The sequence below is a fragment of the Chenopodium album genome, chromosome 2, assembly GCF_948465745.1.
Source record: "Chenopodium album chromosome 2, dcCheAlbu1.1, whole genome shotgun sequence".
Classification (NCBI taxonomy): Eukaryota; Viridiplantae; Streptophyta; class Magnoliopsida; order Caryophyllales; family Amaranthaceae; genus Chenopodium; species Chenopodium album.
The window spans coordinates 500667-525009 of NC_137835.1; the positions used below are offsets into that span (position 1 = coordinate 500667).

Consider the following 24343-nt stretch of genomic DNA (forward strand, 5'->3'; position numbering starts at 1 on the left):
CACTCACAACAAAGAGTAGTTTTGCGAACTTTTAGACAAAAGATCTTAAGCATAGTAAAATTAAACTAAACCACCCACCACCAACTAGCTGTAGCATCGAACCGAACCCACAAGCCGCAGCAACACATCAAACCCATGAGCCACAGAACCCCCATGAACCCTCGAGCCGCTGCAACCCACGAAGATATGGAATAAACCACCCACAAGCCACTAACCATGAACTCACAAACCAGCCACGAACCCACAAAATTGTTGCGAGCAATGTAAATCTGCCATTTTTGGCAAATGTACTTGTGAATAATGCGAAGTTGAGGTAGTATAAAGGTGTCTAAGAAAGACAAGGAAATAAAAAGTCATAATTACACACCTCTTTTGCTAAACTCTCCACGCACCATAATTCAAATTGAGACTTCATTCCAAAACCATCAGTAACAACTATGAGTAAATGAACTCTCTACACTTGGTAGTGTCTTCTCTTCTTTTATCGAATCATTTAATGCAATACTCTCTCCATTTTGTAATTACTGACATACTCCAACTGACACAAAGTTTAAGAAAAAGTTGAATGAATTGATTCAATAAAATTGTTTATTGTAATGTTAAGGATGCAATACTTTTTTTAACTCACTTAAACTAAAGTATACATGTGAAAGAAAAGAGAAAATATGGAGATTTTTAAGTGTGTCAATTATCAAGTAATGGTAATAGGCGAAAATGAAAACTGTATCAGTTATCAAGAAGCGAATGGAGTACAACTTACAGGTACAAGAGTACACATACATAAGAGTCCCAACTCCCAACAGTCACAAACATATGCAAGAGTAAATATTTTAGACTAGCAATTATATTTATTAATGAAATCACTATTTATGTACAAATTGGTCAGAATTACAACAAAAGGGTAACAATATTTTGGTAAAAGAGGAAGGATCAAATGCTTCTGCAGCAGGTAGTTGTAAGTGACCTAAGCTAAGTGGGGTACCTTCCCCTAGTTAAAAGGAGCACAAAAAATTCAGCAGTCAAACAACAAATTAAGTATCCCTGATAAAATTTACTGCTGTTTCAGTTTTTCTTCTCACTTTTTTTTTTTCAATAATAACATTTTTATATTACATGATCCCCAACAAACTTGTTCAGAAAAAATTAAGCTAGTCTACCCACTTTTCTGTAACATTATTTAAAGCCCCTTTCTCTGTTTTTGTTACACCTTTCATTTTTGGGACTTCATCAGTTGTCCCAACCTAAAACTACCCAATTTTTTTGGGTCTTTTTTGTTTTAATTTATATATAAAAAAAAACCCATTTTTTATATATTAAAAAAAATGGGTTTTTGCTAGCTAGCTTAAAATTTTCTGTGCTCCAGCAGCAAGATCAATAACCACAGTACTGAAAGTGATGAGTAGCTCCAAAATTGTTCAGGAACCGTCCCCCTCCTCTACCTAATATTCCTTCTTCGTCTTCTTCTTGCAAATTATCAACCTGTCAAATTACCAAAAATTAAAAAAAAATGTTATTAATCACATTACACAAGGTTAAACTCAATTGTCAATTTGTCATGCTAAATATGGTAAATATTCGGTTGAGGAAAACATTGCATAATGATGCAAGAACTTTTTTAGCTATATATGTTGACAACAACTTGGCGTGGTAGCTTACTTTGCATCTAGTACTACATACGAGTACTCGTGCAGTCGTGCTATGATTGCTTGCAATTATGCTAGTTATGTTAATTGTCTAACAGTTACGGTCTCTTCTTCAATAACTTAAAGGTAATTGACTCCGATTGGTAAATTTGTTTGGTGGTAGTTGACTTACTCATAGGACAGAGTATTTCATAACATTATGGGTCCGATAAGTGGTGAAATTAGATTCTTGAATTTTGAGGCATTTTTCTCTAGGAAATAGTAGTATTACTGCTTATGAAAAGTGTATTGACTGAAAGGGACAAGGCTAAAACATATATAACCAACTTTGAAATAACAGGTTAGATTGTCGTGGTACAATACCATCACACTCATGTAAAAGCATATAGATGCCATATAGTGTGTTTTCAAGGATTAATTCGAATTAGAATTACGGAATACATCATAGTTCTTTGTAATTTTTACGCACAAAAACGAATTAAACAGCATAAAAATCCTACATAGTTACATAGACGCATTCGTTTGACTGATATCCTAATCAATTAATCATACATATTTCAGTTTTCATCAAATTGGCATAAAAAAAAAGATAAAGATGGAACATGCAAAAAGAAATCATACACATATAATAGTACTTATCAAATTCTTCCATATTCCATGTACAATTATTTTGATTTATATTCTTGTTATTATCATTTTTCATATTATCCAAACCCAATAATTGAATGCATGAAGAAAATTATTAATCATATTCATTCCTAAAAAATAAATAGAATTAAATTAAGAAAAGCAAAAGAAAATTTACCCAAAGATCATCATCATCTTCATAACGATTAAAACAGGTGGGTTTTGGAATCTCTCCAGTCTCATCGTTGCGTGCGAATCTGCCACGTACTCTTGGTCGATTGTCGGCTAGCGTTTTTCGGCATGCATACTGCCACCCAACAAAATTAATTACTAATTTTAATTTTAATTTACACTTATAATTCAACAAAAATAGTGATAATTTGTTAATAAAATAACAAAAACATTAATCTTTAATCATGTCATCCTCCTGTTTTGGTGAATCACGTAACATAAACTAGTAATGTAACAGCTAAATCCCGATACATGGAATATCGATTCCGTAAAAGGGTATGTACCTACCTTGATAGTCTTGTTGAAGTTGCGTTGAGTACGTTTAGCTCTGTACCTATCAATCCTTTCTTTTCTTTCTTCCGCACTATATTTTCCTACTTTGAAGTTTGATTCTTCCGTCGAATTTCCTTCTCCTGATAATGGACTTGCTGTTGATGAACATACTCTTCCTCCCACCTTTAAAAAAAATAATGCATTTTAATAACAATAATTCTAATTAAATTACTTAAAATAAAATACAATTTAGTGAAAAACAAAAAAAGGCTTAACTGGTAAATCCCCAGTGCTACAGACCCGTCTCATTTGACCATTTTCGAGTTCCGGGGCAAAATTTTGAACCTCCAACAGAGTACTGAATTTAGGTTGAAACCAAAAACTTGGTTTCCCATCAAAAGAGTTACTACTGTAGCTTCTTTGCATGAATTTCAGCATAGTTTCATTACTACTTTCATTAGTATTAGAATTATTGTTATTAAGAAAATAAGAGTTGTAACTATTTGGTGGGTAGTCAAAACCCACTTGAAAATCCTCTGATTTTATACTATCTGAAACAACAGAGTAATTTTCACTACTAAACACATTTCCCAAACTACCCACCAAATGACTTTGTTGTTGTTGTTGAAGAGAAAGTGTTTCTAATTGGTGGCTTGGAGGTGAATTGGTGAAAAGGGTATGGGCAATTTGGTCAAAAGATTGTGCATCATCAGGTGAAATTTGGGTGGTGGTGGTAGTAGTAGTAGTTGTGGTGTTTTGATAGTTGGTGCTGTTGCGGCCACGGCCGCGACTGCGGCTATTGTTTGTTTGATCATCGGAAAATTCATGAAAGATGCTATCAATGGAAGAGTCGGAAAGAGTTGGAATTTGGTCAGTGAAGAAATTGCCTGAAATTTCATCAGGAGAAATCATGTTTGTTGGTAAATGAGAGTAATAAGGTTCATCAAACATGAACATATCAGAAGACATTTTTTGTTTTTTTTTGGTGGGTTTTTGTATGATCAAATGAAATTTGGCATGAAATGAAGGAAGAATTGAAGAAGAAAGACAAAAAGAAAGACAAGGCAAAACTTCACTTGACTTTCTTTTCTCTAAATTTGTGTCTTCTTGCTGCTGTGTAGTTTGTGTTTGTGTGTTTTTTTTTTTTAATGTTGAAAGTGGAGGTAATAGTTGGACCAGTGCACTGATGGCTCGATACTCTCTATTTAAAGAACCAAAAAGGTTGTATTTCCTACGTCTAGTTGTTGCTCATGCCCACTAATTTATGTATGATGAGGTCAAGGTTCGATACTTTGTACGACAAACTAATTAAAAGAGTTGTTTTGTTTGTGTTGGCTCGCTCCTAATTTATTGCACAGATGTAGATGTCAACTAACTTACTAATATAATACTACCTCCGTTACTGATTATGTACAACGATTAGACATTTTCTCTCTCTGCTATATATCAAATCGTTGCACATAACCTGTAACAGAGGTAGTATTTGAATTGAAGTTTTGATAGTGGTATAACTAGTATCTATGATGGTAGCAGAAATTAAATATTTATGACAAGAGGTTTAGGGTTGAAATCGTCAAACTAAGTTTGGAGGTTCAAGGTTAAACACAGTCAAATCTCATCAATCTCATTTCAGGAAGGTTTTTCTTATATTCCGTTCCCAGAAAGATCTTAGCCTTATTTAACCTTAAAAATTTTGAAAAGATGTTTTTGTTTATGTTGGGGATATTTTGGGCCACTTTTGGTCTATTGGACTAACAATATGCTCCATTATGTATGTTGATGTTTGTTTGTTGAGTTATTTGAGACTATGGAAAGTACTATTTACTATACTTGTCCGTAGAACATAAATATAAAGAGGGTTGGGTTGGACCCTATGACAAGGTGGTCCAACTCTCAATATCAATGAAAAATTAAGGTGGTTTTTAATGTTTTTCAATTTTGTAATTAATGGGTTTTGAGGATCTATCTATGTTGACGTGTGAAGTTGGAAAAAGGTAGGGGACCCAATCTCATTAAAAATTAGGGTAATCTTTATAGTGGAAAATTCTGGTTTAATGGGCAAAGATATAATTAGTACAGTACTAGCAAATATCTTCTTAACAATGACATTAGGTTATGAGAAAAGGACCAATAGTCATTTTGGGTCAATCAAGTGTAGTAAAGGCTAAGTGGCTAAGAGTATCCAGTTAGCTTGTCAAGTGGCTCGAGACCAACAATTATCATTCATTTAGTCTCTTATAGTTGAATAGAAGAAGACGGAGTAACACTATTATCCTTGACAAAACATTGGAGAACTATTACCCTCATTTGAAAGGTATTCCATAACCAATTTTTCACTCCTTCCTCTTCATTCAACCCACCACTAGCTCCGCTTGTCTTCCTTCTCCTTGGTTAATTTCTAAGGATTCTAAGCTATTTACTAAGAGTAGTAGCATCATCAATTTGCATACAAGATATTACCACAACCGATCATAGATTGATTAGATTACTATATAAAAATAAAGGGCCAATTAAATCTTATACGGTATTAGAATTAATTTTAACCTAATGATAGTATTTTACAAGGGATAAAAAAAAATTGTAAACAAAACTTTCATGCTCTTAAATACGAGAAAACAAAAATATAGCAACCAACTAACTTGCATAATGAGGTAATAATAATAATAATAATAGGAGTACAAAGGTGACCCCATTCGTAATTATTGAAATATAAAAGAACGTGGAAAGAATTACTTCAAATTGAAATGTTGGTTGCTTGTTTGTTTAGCATTTGAAACATGCGGTTTAAATAAAAATTTTGTCATGAATGTGACTATACGAGCTCGTATTTGATTGACATTAATAAGGAAAAATAAATAAGATAAGGTTTTAAAGTTTTGAAAATGATAAAATGATACCATCCATTTGGGCTAGAAGGCCTATAAATAATCTTTTATTTATTGGGTCTGACTTGTTTTGCCCAACTAGATACGATGTACTTATGAGGCCCAACTTATTTTAGGTCTATGTATGTTTATATTTAAAGAGTCCAAACAAAATTCTTCATCAACTAGAGCCCGTTCATCTTACAAAATGTAATCCAAATTCAAATTATTGCACCGTAAGTTCTCATTTAGCAGTCACATTATTTGTTTGGATTGAACTACGAGTATCTTTTATACACAGATTCCACTGCATATATTATGATTATAATTTGGTTGTTGGAGACTTGCCTCACACCTTTTATGTATGATTTGGTGTTTACATTACTACAGAGGAGGCTACTCCGTATCTTGTTATTACCCGAATCCAACACTTGAAACCCATATTTTTTTCTTATTTCTCGAAAGGCACCCTGAACCATAGCCGGAAAAGCTCAGAATACCATCATATAACTATTATTGCGATCAGAAGCACATATATATATAGTACCTAGTTAACATGTAAGTTAGTCAAACCATGTGCGTTAATACTACTAGTCGACTATGCTAGCAGGCATGCATAATAATGAATATTGCATTGTAACTCAACGTGAGATTGACGCCACTTGTAGCTACTTAACATGCATGCAATTAAGTATACCTCTAAGAAGTTTGAAGTTACCTTACTCAAACAGCTTACTAACAAGCTGCTTAATTAACAATTGACCTATAAGCCAATAAGTGGCAATTTTTTAAAAATGTAGTGTAAATTGTAAATTTTATAACCTCAATAAAGTTTCAAAAGCAACCAAAATTTCTAGACTAGTCGAAAACTCACATACTACTCATACAAACAATATACACTGTACCATGTTTTTTTTTGTAATCTCAGCATCATGTGTAGTTGTGTATCAATTGAAAGTGGCTTATATAACTAAGTACACCTTAGGTTCTTTCACTAGTACTAGTCAAAGGAGTTCGATCTCCGTATAGTTTAAGGAAGCAAAATAATAGTAAGACCCTAATCTCTTCATATTAATTAATTGTAATCCATAGTAAAAATTTATTGTGATATGCTGGAATTTCCCCCGCCCCCCGTTGTACCCGCCCTTGTGGCTCATATGAATCAAAAAAAATTTATTGTGATCATTTTGATTAATTTTTAATTAAGTACGTAAATTAAAATAATTTAAGCTTATCGTTTGGGAAAAAAAACAAAAAATTCCTTAAACTGTGTCAAATGATTTAACCATTGATTTAAACTTAAATTTTTTAAGAGAATCATAATTTTATTTATTTTCCTCATCAATACTAAATAACACAAAAATTATGAACAAATACAAAGTAACAACGATTATAAATACTCCATATTTCGATAATAAGATTGATCTATTGATCCATAATTATCACTCAAAATCGACTACTCCATACTCCGTTAGACCATAAATATTGTGATTTGTCAATTCTTTGAGGACTTGATCTCGCACTCCAGAATTGAATCAATTGTCAATCTACCATTATTAAGCAACCTAAAGTTGGAAGTTGGAAACTTGGAAGTTGGAATAGAAGAAAAAAAAAAAAAAAGAGCAATTAAAACGGACAGATTTTGAAAAGTATTCCAGTCAACACGGAGTTGACTCCTGATCAATTACTTTAGTTTGTTTTGGAACTCCACTCACAAATCAAAGCCTCCTATTTCGTCATCTCTTTATCAAACTACCTTACCTGCCCATTCAGCCCATTCAAAAACTTCAAAATTCATTTTCACTCCATTCAAAAAAATCAAAATTTTAGGGTTTTCTCTTTTTCTCGCTCTAAAATTTTCTGTAGATCGAAGAACTCTGAATCATAAAAATGGTGTCGCAGGATTATATACAGAAAATGGAGGTTCGGCAGAACTTCCGGAATCTCTGGCACACTGATCTTCTTCGCACTGTTCAGGCTGATACTCCTTGTAAGATTTCTTCTTCTTCTTCTTCTTCTTCAATTTATCAAGAGTTTTCACTACTTTGGATTTTCACTGTGGAAATCACTGTTTTCTGATTTTTTTTTGGAATTTTTTTGCAGATTGCTGTTTGTCGTTGTTCTGGTAAATTCTTTGATCCGCTAATTTCTCAATTGCTGATTAGTTGAATTTTAGTGTTGTTAGTGTATTTAGTGATTGTTTGACGAGATGTGGATGATTTTGCTTGTTGACTTTGCGGTTTATTCGAGATGATTGATTAGGTTTTCAGTTTTAAGAAAGTACTGAAATGTAGGTTTTTAATTGAGTTTTGAATTTTTGATTGTCAATTTTGTGCTTTGTAACTGTAATTGGTCGAAAGTTTCAGCTGGTAATTAGATTTTTTGCGTTTTAAATGAATTTTGATTGCCAGATTTGTAATTTGACATAGAATGCTTATGAAATGTTCCACTTGCTCTTTATTTATTTATATATTTATTTATATTTGGATAGTTTACAATTCAGTTGATCATATTTAAGGATATCATGTGATTGAATGTAGCTTGCATCAAATATGGCTTCAAAATGCCTCGAGTAGTCTATAGACGATGTAATTGTGTAGGGGAGACCGGGAGTTGGAAAAAAAAAACATAATATTTTGCAATGTCAAGTAGACACTTGATATTTGTAGAACTTGGAAAGTTGGAAGGAGATGCTTGATTTTTATTTTGTGCTTCATCTGTAACATCAGTATGAATTGTGCCAGATTAGTGAGGATCTAAAAAAGTAAACAGAATTTTTAGTTATAGTAGTTACTCCCAATAAAAAAGTACTCTAGAAGGAATCTCTTAGACTGAAATTTCCTAAGTAGTTTATCACTTATGTTGTGTGATTTAAAAGAAACAAATCAAAGTAACTTTAATCCATTGAATATTGTTGCAATGGAGATTAGTTATCCTTTGTCGGTTCTTTGCTTGAAAATTTAGAGAGGAAAGGAAGAAGGGAGATGGAAGAATTAGAAATGGAAGGGTGGAGAAAAGTAAGTCAGGGAAGCACATGTAGCACTCCTTTCTTAAACCAGGAATGCTTTTCCCACCCTTAGAAAAACTATAATAACCCTGGAAAGTTATCTTCATCCACTTACAAACCAAACAAAGGAAAATTGGAAAGATTAGTTTTCCTAAAAAGATAATCCTTTTAACCAAATGCAGCATTAAGATAGTGGGAGAAAGGAAAAATTCTAAACGGGAAGCTTCATGTATGGCTAATGATCAATATATATTGTGTCTTTGAATTACTAAATGTCAAAAGAGGTCATATACTGTCAACAATCAAGCTTGCATCAGATATTTTTGAATTTAATATTAAATTAAACTTCTAGAGGTTGAGAGCTTGTTAATTTCTTAGTTAGCACTTAGCAGATGGAGGTTTTCTAATTTGAAGTTTAGGAAATCTATAAATTGATTTAGTTTATGAATGTTTAACATTTTCTGTGCTTTTAGAAATCAGTTTTTTTTTTTTTTCCAGCATTGTTTTATTGTTTTGTGCTCTATGATGGGCTTTAGTTTTTTTTTTTTTTTTTTTTTTTTTTTTTTTTTTTTTTTTTTTTTTTTTTTTTTCGGTCGGAGCACATAATGTTATGTCCTTATTATATGCACGCTCAACATGTATTAGTCGAGTTAAAGCTAATCTCTCTTTATCATGTATGTTAAGTTTTTTACAGTAGTATTGCTGATTTATTTTGGTTCTATTTATAGTGCTCCATGTGTGTCATATATGCTGCGTAAACGTGCTCTTTACAATGACATGTCAAGGTGAGTATATATTTTGCAGCTGTTAATTATTTTGTTAAGTGTATATATAAAATTCCCTTCCCTGAAAGAAATACTACCTTCGCTCTATGAAGTTCTACGACTTCTACCCATTTGTTGTAAACATGCAGTTTTTTGCAATAAGAGGTTGTTACTTTTGAAGACCATTTGGTTTGTTTACTATGAAGTACTTTATGCAGAGGAGCTAAAGCTGGGGGCTTAATATATTTTAAGGAAAAGAGATTGAATGGGCCAAAGGTCCATAAAATGATTCTTCCTCCGTTTAACTTTTTGATGCATCGCTTAGGATTTCACGGTCTCCTTGGCAATTTATGGTGAAATATTTAATGGATTTAGGGGTTGTTTATTGAGAGGGGTAGTGGGGACCAAAGGGACAATGTTTTAAGAAATCAGAAAGGTTAGTAAAGACAAATGGTTGTTTTCACAAGCAAAAACTTACCCAAGAGGGGAAAAAAGGTGATAAATCTTGATTGAAACTTCCCTTTCATGAAAGTGATGCATCGAGAAACACGGAAGAAGTATATACAACTGTAATTTGCTAAGAAAGATAAAATGCAGAATGCTAAGTGGATAGAACTTCATGGAATAGAGGTAGTACGTTGAAGTTGATTTTAACACACTTTTCTTTTGCTTGTAGATATGTATGTTGTGCAGGTTATATGCCTTGCAGTGGTCGGTGTGGTGAAAGCAAATGCCCTGAATTTTGTCTTGCAACTGAGGTACAGTGGATGTGCTTAATTTAATAGCTGAACTGTTAACTCTGCATCCCTCACTCCTTTAATTCCTTCCTCTCTGTCTCTGTTCTTTTTAGCTTGGTTAATTCTAGCACAGAACAAAATGGGTTGGTAGAATGGCAGTGGCTATCTTTTTTTTTTTTTTTTTTTTCCTTTCTCCCTGCTTATGAAACATTTCCCTCCTGTTCAGACAATTATATGTTTCTAAGCTAAGTTTTCTTCAATTTAATCTAACCAAGATGTTGACTTAATTAGTGCATAAATTACCTATTGATCTCAATAAAGGCAACATTTAAGAGCAGTTTAGGCCTCATTACCATGCTATTCAGTGTAGAACTACCACTTTAGTTTTATGCACCTACTCTGAAAGAGAATATTGCTAACCAAGAGAGTTGATTTTGTGAAATGATGTATATTATGCCTCTTTTCCAATTCCCCATTGTAAAATTGAATATAATTTGGGAGAGCATAGAAATTTGACAGGATGATAAGTAGGCAGATAAAGAGGAAGGTGCTGGTTACCCCCCCCCCCCCCTCCTCTCCCCTATCCAATTTGTTTGCTACTTTGATGTGACATGGATGAGAAGATAAAAGTAGAATAAGAGGGGTGTGCAGAAGAGGGTTGTGGCTGATCGCAAATGGCGGTGAGAGGCGGCCTTGGGATCAGGGAGCTACAAATTTTTTTTATTGATAAAATAAAGCTAGCAAAGTTGAATGGAAATGGTTTTAGGTACTAGTCCCTAGGAATCAAGTATAAGGGGGTTTTACCACTAGCTCATGGTTTTGTTCAAATACTTATGTTTCATGGGTCTTTTTCTTTTAAATATACAACATTACAACCTTCCATTCGCTTTGGAATAATGAACACAATTCTGACCCTACTAGTCGCTTCACCTCAACACTTTGTTTGGATAAGAGAAATTGGAGAGAAAGGAAGAGAAGGGAAAGGGAAGTAACAAGTTCCTTTATGTGGATAAGAGGTTGGGGGAAGGGATCTTCCCTCCTTTAATAAGGACCATCCCTCCAAAATTAAAGCGAATTGGGTGTGGCCAATGAAAATACAAATGTGGTGTCACCTGACCTGGATTTATTCTGTCCATCTGGTCATAGGTGCATCCTCCAAAGTCTTGCTAATTTAAAGGGTTTGGGTTGGGATTTAGAGCAAGAATTGAATTTTGCATTTGGCGTGTGTCGGTGTGTCCTTTGCCACCCTCCTCCCTTTGATCAAAATGTTGTGACAATGATTTTTATGGTAAGAAAAGAAAAATGTGGTGTCACTTGACCAGGTTTTATTCTTGTCCAATTAGTCAGAGGTGCATCCTCCACATTCTTGCTAATTTTGATGGGGTTGTTGCCATCCCCATCCCTTTTCTATGTACTCTTTCTAAAAGCTGTATGGTCACCAATTTGATTTTTTGGTTGTTTCTTTTATGTTCTTTAATCTTTGTTGATAAATGCTTGCTGTCTCCTGCTGTGATGACTGAATTTCAGTTACTTACAAGCTCAACACATCATATGCGGAAGGGAACCTCCCTTTGTCATCCATACCTTATACTCAGTCTTGGTTTGTTTATTTGATAACCAATTAACCACTGACATTTAACTAATTGGCAACAGCTTCTACGTCTGTCCTCTTGCTTCTATTATGTGGATTAGCTACTTGGTGAAACAGTTGCATTTTGGTTCCTTACTATCTCTGCGGCCTTTGATTTACAGGTCTTTCTCTGCTTTGGGAATTCTGTGGCCTCCACACGATTTATGTTACAGGACGAGTTCAACATACAGACAACTCAATGTGATAACTGCATAATTGTATATCCCTTGCTCTGCTTCTCCAAACTAGTCCTTAATGTTCATTTATCTTTTTTCCCCATCATTAACACGCGTTCTATGGTAGGGTTTTATGGTCTGCCTGAACCAAATTGCATGCATATTTTCCATAGTAGCAATGATTGTGGGAAGTCAAGAAATCCAAGAAGCATCTCAATTGTTGAATTGCCTTTCTGATTTGGTTTACTGCACGTAAGTCTCTTCCTCCTTATTCTTCTTAATCCGACTAGTGAATATCCACCTGATTTGGTTTTTTTTTTTTTTTTTTTTTTTTTTTTTTTTTTTTTGTGTGCAGTGTCTGTGCGTGTATGCAGGTAAGCAGTCATCAACTTTTATTAAAGTATCATGGACTTACTGGTATGCTTAAGTGACTTCTAAAATATCCATCACATTTTAGTTCGTGGGAATGCAAGTTGTATAAATGGATATGGTCAACAACGCATACCTTACACTAAGCCTTGTGACAGGGTGAAGTAGATTATGCTGTCTTTTGAATTACATGCTTGTTTTGAGTTGGTCTGATATTCTGACATACAATACAAGGAGTCAAAAGTGGCTTGTGTCTATAATGGACGCAAGCAACCTTGAGTGGTACCAATAAGGTTGCTATACTAAACTTGTGCTTATTGATACCTGAATTAAGTACCAATATACTTCTTTGTTGGCGCCTATCAGAAAATGCGCTTAATGAGTACCATTAGTTAAATTGATGCGCTTAATTGGTATTTGGTACCATTAATTTAATTTGGAACCAATAAAGAAGTATATTGGTACTTAGTTTGGGTACTAATAAGCACAAATTTAGTACCAACAACATAGATTTAAAGTTGTTTCTGTCCAAAATAGTCACAAGGCACTTTTGATTTTGACAACCTCGCTCACATTTATCAGCTGTCTGAACCAGCCTAGCAAATGCAACTTATTACCATGAAATCCCATGATCAGGGGTCCCTTTCTATGGCTAATTGGCTAGGAATGGAGCATTTTCTTTCATTTAAACCTTCTCTTTCCTTTGAAACTCAACAAAGATCTATTTAGGATTGTCAGATATGGATTCCTGAGCGTCAGACAGTTCGTGATTTCTTCCATTGCGATCTGACATCCAGACTCGGATTATTTAAAAAAAGGAAAAGATATTTTTATTGAAGGCAACATTTCAAATTGCATATACTGCTAATAATGTGTCAATACACTCAAATGACATTAACTATATTAGTAAAATGTCCAAGTCATCATAAGCAAAGCATTCTAATCTATCTTTACTTTGGGAATCTTTTGTGTGTCATTTTTTGGATCTTCTTCCACATCCACTTTCACGGCCCTTAGTAACCCCAACCATGTGTCAGACTCCATTAGGGTTGAGTCGTGTCTCTATATAAACAATCTTTCTTTACCCTTACTTGTAGGCTCTTTTTCTTAGGCATGATAGGGGTCTCAAAAACATTTTCTTGGAATTTTGGACCCAAGCACTTTTTTTTTGGAGGAGCCTTCTACCTCCTAGACGCTCTTTGTTACTCTTTGACTTCGTCGGAATATATGGTTCTACGTTAGCTTCACTAGCTAGAGAACCCTTACAAACGGGCCACTCACTTTACTCTTTCCTTCTAGCATTAGTTTTGCTCTTCTCATTACGGGCATTCATCCACATTTATAAATGTTGGACAATGTGCCAATTCAAGCACAATGTTAAAAGATGACATTGGCCTCAGTCCAATACTCTTCAAAATATATGGCATTGTCCAAGGAGAAAGCAACGTCACATGGCCATATAACATCTTGCCTTGGAATAATATGCGCGTAAAGCCATATTGCCTCATGTCGCTAGAAGGAATATAAAAGGAAATCTAGTCAAGTTAGGCATACAAACATAAGGAGTTTCATTTATTTTTGTCAATCCTGCCTATAATCTTTCTTCAAGCTCCTTTGACTTGGAAAAGTTGCCTCCAATCGTCATTTGATCTAGCTGGAAAGCACCTCTTTCTCCTTTCATGGCTGTCTTGTAATAAACCTTCCTGTGCCTTTTCTTTTTATTTGTTTTGGGGGTTTGGTGTAATTAGTTTTAAATTTCCTGTTCGTTGAAGCTTTCCCCAACTGGGTGAAAAAAGGTAAATGAGTGCCAAAAAAAAAAAAAAAAAAAAAAACACTTGGGTACACATACTTGCAGGTGTTATGTGTTCATTTAACTCGCAGGTGTACCCAGACACCACACTGTTAAAGTTTTCACTATTTTGCTCCTCACCCCCCAAATCAACTCACCCACTCACAAACACATCGAACTTAATGTGTCTGAGTATAGACTTCTAGCTACTAGTTACTTTACGAAGGACTTGCTTCATAAGCCATGAAGAGTGAAAAATATAGAGTTTGTCTTGTTTAAATCAACAAATAATCTGCAGTATTGACTTGTGACTAGTGTTCTTGCTGTAAATCTAATAGACTTCATATGCTGAATATAGCAATTGAGCTTTGCTTTGGTTCCAAGTTCTTTGTAAAGGTGGCTTGTACGACATAAACCTACATGTTTGTGGTTATGCTCAGGGTGAGATTGTTAGTTTAGCATGAGCTGAACTTTCTGGAAGTTCAAGGGGCTGATAACTGTGATAAGTGACCAATACTATTCATTGGAAACAAGGCATTCCCAAAGTCATGAGATGTAGAGTCTTGGTCCTCCGTTAGTCAAATACAGTCCTTGATAGTGAGAGATAAGGAAGGTTTTAAATGTCTTATTACTATTATTCTCATCGCACTTAGATAACCAGTGGCAAGTTGCTTATTATTGCAGACACAGCATAAGATTGAAATGGACAAGCGAGATGGCAAGTTTGGGCCTCAGCCGATGGCAGTGCCCCCAGTTCAGCAGATGTCTCGGATTGACCAGCCGTATCCTCCCACTGTTGGATATCCATCTCAACCTCAGGGATATCCACCTCAGCCTCAAGGATATCCACCCCAAGGATATCCTCCTCAAGCTCATGGATATCCACCTCAACCTCAAGGATATCCTGCTCCAGGCTACCCACCAGCAGGTTCTGCTTATCCTCCTCAAGGCTACCCACCCGCTGGCTATCCCAAGTGATCCTCTTCTTGCTAGTTGAAGAGGTCTAAAATATTTGATTCATTGAGTCGAGCTATGTGTAATATACATAGATTTTACCCTTAATTATTCTTGATGTGTCTAGACTTGATTGACAAGTCGACAACTCTCAAACTAGTTATGTTGTAGCAGTGCTGCGGCGTCTATTGTAGATTCTACCCATTAAAACTTGTCTAAGATACAATATGTCTTATCTTTTTTTTTCTTCTTTTTTTTTTTTTTTTGGGGGGTCTGAGTGTTCGTAAATTGTAATCTGCACAATGCTATTATTGGAAAATTCCAGTTGAAGAGTTCTTAAAGACTATTTGATTTGGGTTTTGACATATTATTACCCCTTGTTCCTTCATTCTTCAGGTTGTCCTCTTATTGTCACAACCACTTTGCATTGCCGTAATGCCATAGTAAAGTGGAAGCACAACCTTCATAAAATTTGGAGAAAGCACAATTAGAGCAATACGGAGTATATCAACGTGTCCATTTAGAACATTTGAACATTTGTTTTGGTGGAAAATGATTTTTGTTTTGGTGGAAATGATTTTTCTTTCACTTCTCCATATTTCTTTTTTTTTTTTTTTTTTTTGTTAAAGGATAGAAAAACAATTTTTTTTTTCATAGGTAAAAATGTTATTTTTAAAAGGAAACCATAACCTCATATAAAGAAGGTATGTTACTTTTTCCTCTTTACTCAACACTTCTCCTTTTTCTCACCTTTATGTGTCTTTTCTATTTTACTTCCAATATTCTTTTTCTCCGTTATATTTTGGAAAATTTGCAAATTGCAGCCATTTAAAGTTCGTATTTTGCAAATTGCAGCCATTTAAATTTTTTTTTTTTTTTGCAAATTGCAGCCTAAAAGTTCATATAAATTGTAAATTGCAGCCCGATTTAATTTTTTCTATCGGTTTACATGTTGAAAAATTTTCGGCTAAGGTTTTATGGGTTATTAGGGGCCCGAATTGAGCTCGGAATTAGCAAAAAAATAAGTTAAGTGTCTCATATTTACAGTTTCCCACAAATCAATACATTTTTGTTACACAAAACGAGATACTTGCTTTATTTTTTTTGCTAATTACGTAAAAAGGTTTTTCATTTGATTATAAGAAAACTTAAGTGTCTCACCTTATATTTTTGACACATTTTCTTTTCTCGTCATAAGTTTTCTTATAATCAAATGAAAAACCTTTTCACAATCACGTTATCCATTGAAAATTATATACGTTAAGAAAAAAATAGTTTTCTATGACAGAGCCTTAGAAAATTTTAAACCTCGATCATACAAAGAAACTGTTAAAAATGAAGTGTGACTTACTTAGTAGTTAGTACCGACTTTGATGAGAGTTTCCCATACATGAAAGCTAACTAATTAAACTTGTTATACAACAATAATCTTTGCTGGAAAGCTACAACTTTGGTCACACTCGTATCCATTGGAAACAAAATCATCGAACAACAATCTTAAAAAGCTAACAATCTATGCTTTATACTTTAGAGTAATTTCATTGTCATCACCTGAATTTCATAATAACAAGTTATAAGAGGCTTCTAAGCAGCGTCGTATGTTGTTGAGTGAAAGAGAGTATTATATTGCGCATGTACGGGTACGGCTGCACAACATCCCCGAAGCAACGCATAGGACGGTGCCCAATTATTGACGCCAGTTAGTTTAACTTTTCATATTACGCGTTACAATCATCAATCATCTGTTATTAGTAACTGGAATTTCCGTACTTTTTGACTAATTGTACGCTTAATGATTCATTAAACAATTCCGGTCGTGCTTCGAGTTGATTTTTAATAGTTTTCGTGTTCTTGCCAACTATATATCTCGTTCATCAAATCTTTTTGCCAGTTTGTTGGTTACATTATCTCATCTCAACAATCAACATTACAAGTCTTTGGTGTTAACTTAAATTAGCTAAATTGTCGATACGCATCGATTGTCTTTACCTTTTATATACTCCTTTAATATGATCCTTCTTGTACATTTCTTTTCTTTTTTGGAAATTTAAAGCACACATTCAGCGCCCATCTTATATACTATGTGTATACGAATTACAATTTTGACAAAATAAGAATAGATAAAAAAAAAAAAAAAAAAAATGGGGAAAATACAAATTAATCTGCCGATAAACGAATTTTTGTTAATCTAATGACATTTTTGTAAATATATTGGAAAAGCAGGGTCATTTATTCAATACTTTTAGTGAGCTGTTCAAAAACTGTTTGCAACTTACTTTTACTATTTGGTGAGGAAATTACACATATACCCCTCAACTAGTACATGAAAAGACGCATATATCCCTCCATTGATACTTGAAAAGACAATTATACCCCCAGGTACTTATTTTATTTTTATTTTTTTTAATATGAGTAGAAAAATTCAGACATGATTTCCATATTTTTTTTATCCATTTTTTCATATTAATATCCATTTTTTATAATTTTACAATGTTGATAATTAAAGATATTAATATGAGTAGAAAAAATCAGACATGATCTCACATGAATATATATGCTTTATCGTATCTATAAACCATAAAAACCAGTCAAAGCGTGTTGAGCGAATAGTGTTACAATCAAACTGTGTCAACTAAAAAAACGAAGGAAGTATATGTTTAAATAATATAATTTTGACCAAAAAAACAATAAACCAAGTACAGTTTAAGCTCAAAATTTTAATTTTAATTTAAGCCAAAGTAAAATTGGTAACGTTGGTTATAGATAAAGCGTGGGTACAAAATTATTTCCATAATGCGTGCAAGTCATATAAAATAATTGAGATATTTACTATTAGTTCATTTAGTTGACACTAATTGGATCCATAACTAAGTAGTGATCACAATGTAGGGGTTATATTTAGTCATTTGATTGACTTACTAGTTGTACTTAATGAAATTATGAAACGTCCGTAACTACTTGAATCAGCTTAATTATTAAAAACAAGAGAGTCAACCGTTAAGCCGATTCTATTTTCATATTATATGTAGTTGATTCCTTAATTAAATTAAATTATCTCTCAACTCCGAAGTTTTTTAGTAGGAATTTTGCGGATACCTATTTCAATCTTTAGTAGTTTTGAACAACTTTTAAGTGGAAAAATGTAGCCATGTAAATGAGGTAAAACTGGGTAAATTTTATACAATATAGGATGTTAAATGCCCTTTGAATGTAAATGAGACTTTTATTTTTTAACATTTGAGGAATAATGTTAAATCGATTTTATGACGTGACATTATGTAATTTAATTCAATGAAAAATACATGATGTCACATTACGCATAATTCTATTACTTTATTACATTAAAGATTATTTTCATTATCATAACCTCTATATAGATAAACGTATATCATTTTATTATATGTAGTCATTAATGTTACTTCGTATGATAAATTACATATCGTGATATCATTCATATATATTCTTACTTACAATACAAACAACAAAGAATATGGGCTCTGTTTAAATAGCAAGCAATTACTAGAAAGAAGAAGAGCATGACATATGTAATAAAATGAGGTGGTACGTACATACTTCCACCACTAATTGAATAATTTTTGGTACGTTTCATTTAATAACATTTAGGGGCCCATTCAAACTCAAATGTTTAGTGATCACACATTCACATAAACACATGACACATGCATGGATAATAATTAACGTGGTGAAGAAGGATGTAGGGATATATAAATAATGGTTCTTCATTCATTCATTCATTCGTACTATATATCTAGTGAAGATGCTTGAATTCAAGGTAAAAATTGAAGGAGTTTTCCAAGTTTATTTATAAAAGGAAGCTAAGGTAGTGGTCATTATTGAAGGAAGTGGATGCAATGGATTTTTTCAGGGTAATTTTACATATTTTCACGGGAAATAATTACTTTCAATTAGTTAAAGTAATAAATTGGAAGGAGGTAGTTTGTTACCTCCATTATTGAAGGTGACAAATTTCATCATTATATGTTCGTCCTTTTAATGTCACTATAATCTTCGGCCATCTTCATCATCGTCCTTGATCTTTATCTTTTCTTATTAGAACGGTATAGTTTTACCCATAAAGTTCCTAACTCGTGACTTTATAAGATTTGCTAGGCAAACATATAGTGCTACGGTACCACCTTCTTTGTTTACGGAATATGTTTAACATTTTAGTTTATTTTAATGTGAAAGTTACGCATATCATAAATTCCTTTGGTTTAGGGAATTGTCTAAATTTTCTTTTTTTAAAAAAAAAGGGAAATTGCTTAAATCTTGACTGGTGAAAAAAGTAAATCCATTAAAAATAGGCATAAATGTATAATGGTAAAGAAAATAAGCCTAATTTAAAATAAAATAAAGTAAAGTGAGCGAAACTTTAAAAAAAAATATTCAAAAGGATTCGTATACCACAAGGTAAAATTCAAGTATAGAAAGTTGACGATATCGGCCATGGCCATAGGTAATAGGTTTGTTATATCATGCAAAATCTCTACGCATAACGCATACGCATTGCAGTGGAAGGTTCAGCATTGTGCTAAATCAACAACATACACTTCCAGCTATAGTCCTGTAATAATACATTCTAATCATACTTTCTTTTAAAGACACGCATGCAATAATACAGTGTCTATAATTCTAATTTCTGAATTAAAGATCTTAACTTTATTCAATTGATTATGTCAAAAGTTCACAAATCTTTGTCTTTTTATAGAAAGTTTTTAGTTGCAAGAATACTTTATAAGATGGATGGGGTGTGAAACTTCTCTCCAAGACAAGGGAAGAAGTTTCATATCACAAGTGTTCTTATTTTTAAAATTGATAATTATTGAATTAATATTATCACTATGTTAAGTTGTTATTATTATTATTATTATTGAATTTCTTACTAAAATGATTTAATTTTGAATCAACTTTGATATTAGTTGTGTACAATACTACTGTAATAACTAGTCCATAGAGTTTTGATTAGAGGTGGCGGCAGATGGATAGTTTAAATTGATTTTGATTTGGACTATATTCAATTGACATGTTTTATTTTTTTTAATTTTAGTCTTGTTTATCAAATGACATTTGGGTTCTTAGTTTGTCAATTAGTCTCTCATGATCGATGATTAATCATTATCATTATCAACGTCACTAAATTATAAATCATGAAAACTTGGTCAATCTTGATAGCCTTATCAATTTGAATCATGTAAATTTTTTTTTTGGACAATGTGAATCATGTAATTAATTTCATATTAGTGTTAGGAAATTAATTTATAGCAATAATACAACAACTCAAATTTTCCCTTATAAAACATACAACGTACTTCAAAGTCCTCTTTCCTTAGTGTTGGCAAAACAATTAAATTCATAATTACCGATAATAAATAATTGGGTAATGCATACAAACATTTAATATACTTTCGTTTTTAGTACTCAGTTCTCCATATTAAATTGAAAATTTATCGACAATTCACGAGTAAATCGATGTAATAAATATTTATTTATTGTCTATTTTTTTTTTTTCCACTTTTAGCTTCTTATTATATGCTATTTATCTTTTTCCTAAATAATTTATTGCAAGCAATGTAATACTATTAAAACAACCAAGGGTATGTTCTCTTCAGCTTAATTACAATTCAGTTCAGTTCCTAATATCATTCTCTCATAAACAATTCATTTCAATTCAGTTCAGTTTAGTTCAACTCCAATAAATTCAGTTTAGTTCAGTTGTTTTCTGTTAATCAAAACAGACCCTTAGAGCAACTCCAATGGTTGGGAAAAGGGACTAGCTTGCAAATATTAAAAAGCTTAAGCTAGTAGCTACACCATTGTTTCACATCTTGTTGATTAGCTTTGGCAAGCAAATTAGCTTTGTAGAGCTAATTAGCTTGGCAAATATTTATTAGATTAAAATTATTATTAATTTAAAAATAAATTAATTTACAATTAGCTTAACCATTGGAGCAACACATAGCTTGAATTGTTGTAGCTTAAGAAGATGATTTGGCATGCTAAGCTATTAAATAAATTAGTCAACCATTGTAGTTGCTCTTAGTGGTATTTTATCCTTAACTCCGCTTAAAATAGTGCATACAACCTATAGAAGCTCTTCCTATCCAATTTCCCCCTTAATTCAATCTCTCCTACTCATCTTACACTATCTTAATGGCTTAAACTAATACTCTTAAGTCTCTAATGGTAGCACTTTAAGACAATTGTCCCCATCACTACATAATTTAAGATCCAATTATCCAATAAGTGAATCCACAAAAAAGAAATCGTACTTCTCCAAATAACAGCCACCATAAGTGACCACTCACTTATTATATTTCTACTCTTAGATTAATCAAATATGATGATTTTGATGGGCAAACTAAATTCCATAATATGATGTATTGATGCAAATAATATACCTAAACATACGTCAATAGTACGTTGTCATATCATATAATATTTGCCCTCATTCTCACATCTAAATGTGCCAATGAATCTACCCAATGTGCCAAAACATCTTGTCATTTCCTTTGCCACTAACCACACAACAATGAACAAAAAATTAAAGCAAATTTGTCCCCCACTAATTTTCACCCAATTACCTTTCTCAAATTGACAATCATTACCCTCTAAAAATTTCACAATTAAATGGTAAAAAACAACAAAAACTAACTCATACAAGATTACACGAAATTATTTCCATTTTTTTTTCTTCCTTTCCATTGTAAGTATTCAGTAATATGTACATCTCATAGGACTGAACTCAGCTCAAGTCTCTGATGCGGATATCAACTAACTTAGCTCGATAGGTCTCGACCCGAGACCTATGATTTAAGAAAAAAGAAACTAATCTAAAAATTCGGCCCAAAAATTAATAAGCCAATAGAAGAAAGTGCTATTTACTCTCATTTTTTTCTTTTTCTTACCAACTATCAAAACTACAAGAAATTAGTGATAGGAGAATATTCAGAGTAAAAATCAGGAATGCCAGAAGCAGCCCAAAGTTTCTCGTTAAAGTCTTCTTGTAATTCATCAGGGACAAATGGCATCCTACAAAGCGGACACGTCTTCCGATCGTGATCGATCCAACGGTCCACGCAGCACCGGTGGAACATATGCCGGCAATTCCTCATCCGTCGGATCTCGTCCTCCTCCTCGAACTCGTACAGGCACACCGCGCAGCTCTCCGGCGGGCCGGGCTCGTCGGGCCCGGCGGTGGAGAGGACCTCGGCGTAGGTGACGGCGGGGAGCATCTCCCGGATGAGGGCGCCGGCGGAGGAGATGGACTGGACCGGGCCGGGCTCGGGCTGGTCGAAGTCGTTGGCGGGCTCGACGAGGGAGGAGAGGCCCATGAGGCGGAGGAAGGAGAGGATGAGGTTGCGGAGGAAGCCGAGGAACGAGAGTGTTGTGAGGAGGAGCTTGGGGAGGAGGACCTCCGTGTAGCCCGCCGGAAAGCCCATGTGTGTGTAGGGTGGTGATTTTGTTGAGAGAGAAAGAGGGAGAAGTAAGAGAGAGAAAGTGAAAGGATAGTGAAGATGAGGAGGGAGAAGATGAGGTATGATGTGAATTATTTATATAGGGAGATGGTGATGGGATGGGGATAGTGGAATTTTGAGAGTGTATAAAGGTATAATTTTTTAAATATTAAATTAATTAATTATTTAATTAATTTTTTGTTAGGAATTTTTTTCTTTCTTGTGACAAGGTCACTATGATTAATTAATTTAGAGTCAGCATCTACATTTATATAAATCATATCATAATACATTAATACTATACTAAGTTACTAACATAAAAGTAACATGTATAAGATACAATTTCGATAAGTTATACGTGTATTAATTTGTAGAACAGAGTATAATTTTCTTTTATATCATAAAAATAGGTTTTCGAATTTTTATTTAAAAACGATTTTATTATGGGAAAATTCTCAATTTCAAGTGGGGTTCAAGACATGTAACGTCATCATCATTGTATTGATATTTTGATTGTTAATTTAATGTCTAATAAATCCTTACTAAACTGAATTGGAGCCAAATTATGCCCTACAACGTTATACAGTACAAATGTGCATCATTACCATAAAGTGCCATATTTTTGGTATTAGACTCGGTGTTTCATGATTTGTTGTATTTGATAGAATTGGATTTGTTATAATTTATTGAAGCATAGAATTCTAATTAAATTTTCTTTAGTGGATTTTTTCATTTTTTTAGTTATTCAGCATATTCATTTAAAGGTCAAATAAATCACATAAAAAATCAACTCAAACTAGCCACATTAAACCATCTATCATTGAACATCAAGTACTCACACATTTTATTGCACACTTTCTTTATTGCACATTTTCTATATATACGCAAAAGTCTTTTCACCTTAGCACAACTTTGGATAATCTAATATTTATAGCATCTTGCTAAATACCATTAAATTATATTAAAAACTCAAACTTGCACGTAACGTAATTATATATATGGTGTGCCTTTTCTTACACTCTGGATCATATCTATATCCAACATTAGTCATGTACATCATACATAATCAATATCTAGTTAGTAAAGTAGTAAATGCCTCGCTCCAATTCATGCACAAAGATAATTAATGTCAAATATGTAGTAGCCTAGTAGGTTTTGATTGTGCTTCATCTCAACGATACATGCACAGCTACATGCACAAGGTTTATAAACAATGGACAAAAAATTAAACTACATATAAGGGTTCAAGCATGCACCAAATTTTATTGTTATTCAAACATGAACTTCCTTTATTTTCAACAATAGCACCATATTTCGAGATTGTGATTCGCCTTTAGTTCAAGGGGGAGGTGCCCGTGCTTCTTTCTCCTCCTCGGCGCTCCATTCTGAGTTACAGGCTTGCTACTGGGGGTTGCGGCATGTCCTCTCCAGGGGCTTTCGTAAAATCCTTATTCTGTCTGATTCCGAACATCTTTGTTTGATGTTGGCCCAGAAACAACGTGATGACATTTCTCTGTGCTGGCTGGTTCGGGATATTCAGGCTCTTTTAATTTGGCTACTATTGATGTTTGCAGAATTCGGAAGGTCCCTAGGCAGTGGGTTGCGCCGGCGCATTGGTTGGCTGGGAAAGCTCGTGTTCGGGAATTTCTTTTCTAGTCTTTTTAAGTAGTCTGTTTTTTGGTTCTTTGTTCTCACTGTCAAAAAAAAAAAAAAAAAAACAAAACAAAAAAACAAAAAAAAAAACAATAGCACCATATTATACAAGTACACCTATCTTACAACCTCTTAAAATAAGAAAGTTTAT

At 33.4% G+C, this 24343-nt stretch overlaps 2 protein-coding genes and 1 pseudogene across 2 annotated transcripts; 1 reads left to right on the forward strand and 2 right to left on the reverse strand.

Moving 5' to 3' along the window:
* Positions 1-1229: 1229 nt before the first annotated feature.
* On the reverse strand, positions 1230-3743 carry LOC145605730 (uncharacterized). Its single transcript, XM_081661803.1, has 4 exons — positions 3051-3743; positions 2790-2957; positions 2449-2577; positions 1230-1479 (listed from the first exon to the last, which is right to left on the reverse strand). Exons 1-4 carry the CDS (start codon positions 3741-3743, stop codon positions 1372-1374), a joined length of 1098 nt encoding a protein of 365 aa, XP_081517929.1. The 3' UTR covers positions 1230-1371.
* Positions 3744-7395: 3652 nt separating this feature from the next.
* LOC145592037 (uncharacterized) lies at positions 7396-15410 on the forward strand. Its single transcript, XM_081648504.1, has 8 exons — positions 7396-7628; positions 7742-7763; positions 9374-9430; positions 10086-10167; positions 11899-11994; positions 12080-12204; positions 12308-12326; positions 14795-15410. Exons 1-8 carry the CDS (start codon positions 7529-7531, stop codon positions 15086-15088), a joined length of 795 nt encoding a protein of 264 aa, XP_081504630.1. The 5' UTR covers positions 7396-7528; the 3' UTR covers positions 15089-15410.
* A 6337-nt stretch (positions 15411-21747) lies between these two features.
* On the reverse strand, positions 21748-22602 carry LOC145578406 (brassinosteroid-responsive RING protein 1 pseudogene; annotated as a pseudogene).
* Between the last annotated feature and the right edge of the window lie 1741 nt (positions 22603-24343).

Bases quoted from the DNA above. Each gene is read 5' to 3' on its own strand.
- LOC145605730 (XM_081661803.1), bottom strand. From the start codon at position 3,743: ATGTCTTCTGATATGTTCATGTTTGATGAACCTTATTACTCTCATTTA. The intron at 2,958-3,050 runs GTTAAGCCTTTT...TTTTTTTTAAAG, and splicing joins GTAGCACTGGGGATTTACCA to GTGGGAGGAAGAGTATGTTC. The intron at 1,480-2,448 runs GTAAATTTTCTT...GTAATTTGACAG, and splicing joins AAGATGATGATGATCTTTGG to GTTGATAATTTGCAAGAAGA.
- LOC145592037 (XM_081648504.1), top strand. From the start codon at position 7,529: ATGGTGTCGCAGGATTATATACAGAAAATGGAGGTTCGGCAGAACTTC. The intron at 7,764-9,373 runs GTAAATTCTTTG...TTCTATTTATAG, and splicing joins TGCTGTTTGTCGTTGTTCTG to TGCTCCATGTGTGTCATATA. The intron at 9,431-10,085 runs GTGAGTATATAT...TTTTGCTTGTAG, and splicing joins CTTTACAATGACATGTCAAG to ATATGTATGTTGTGCAGGTT.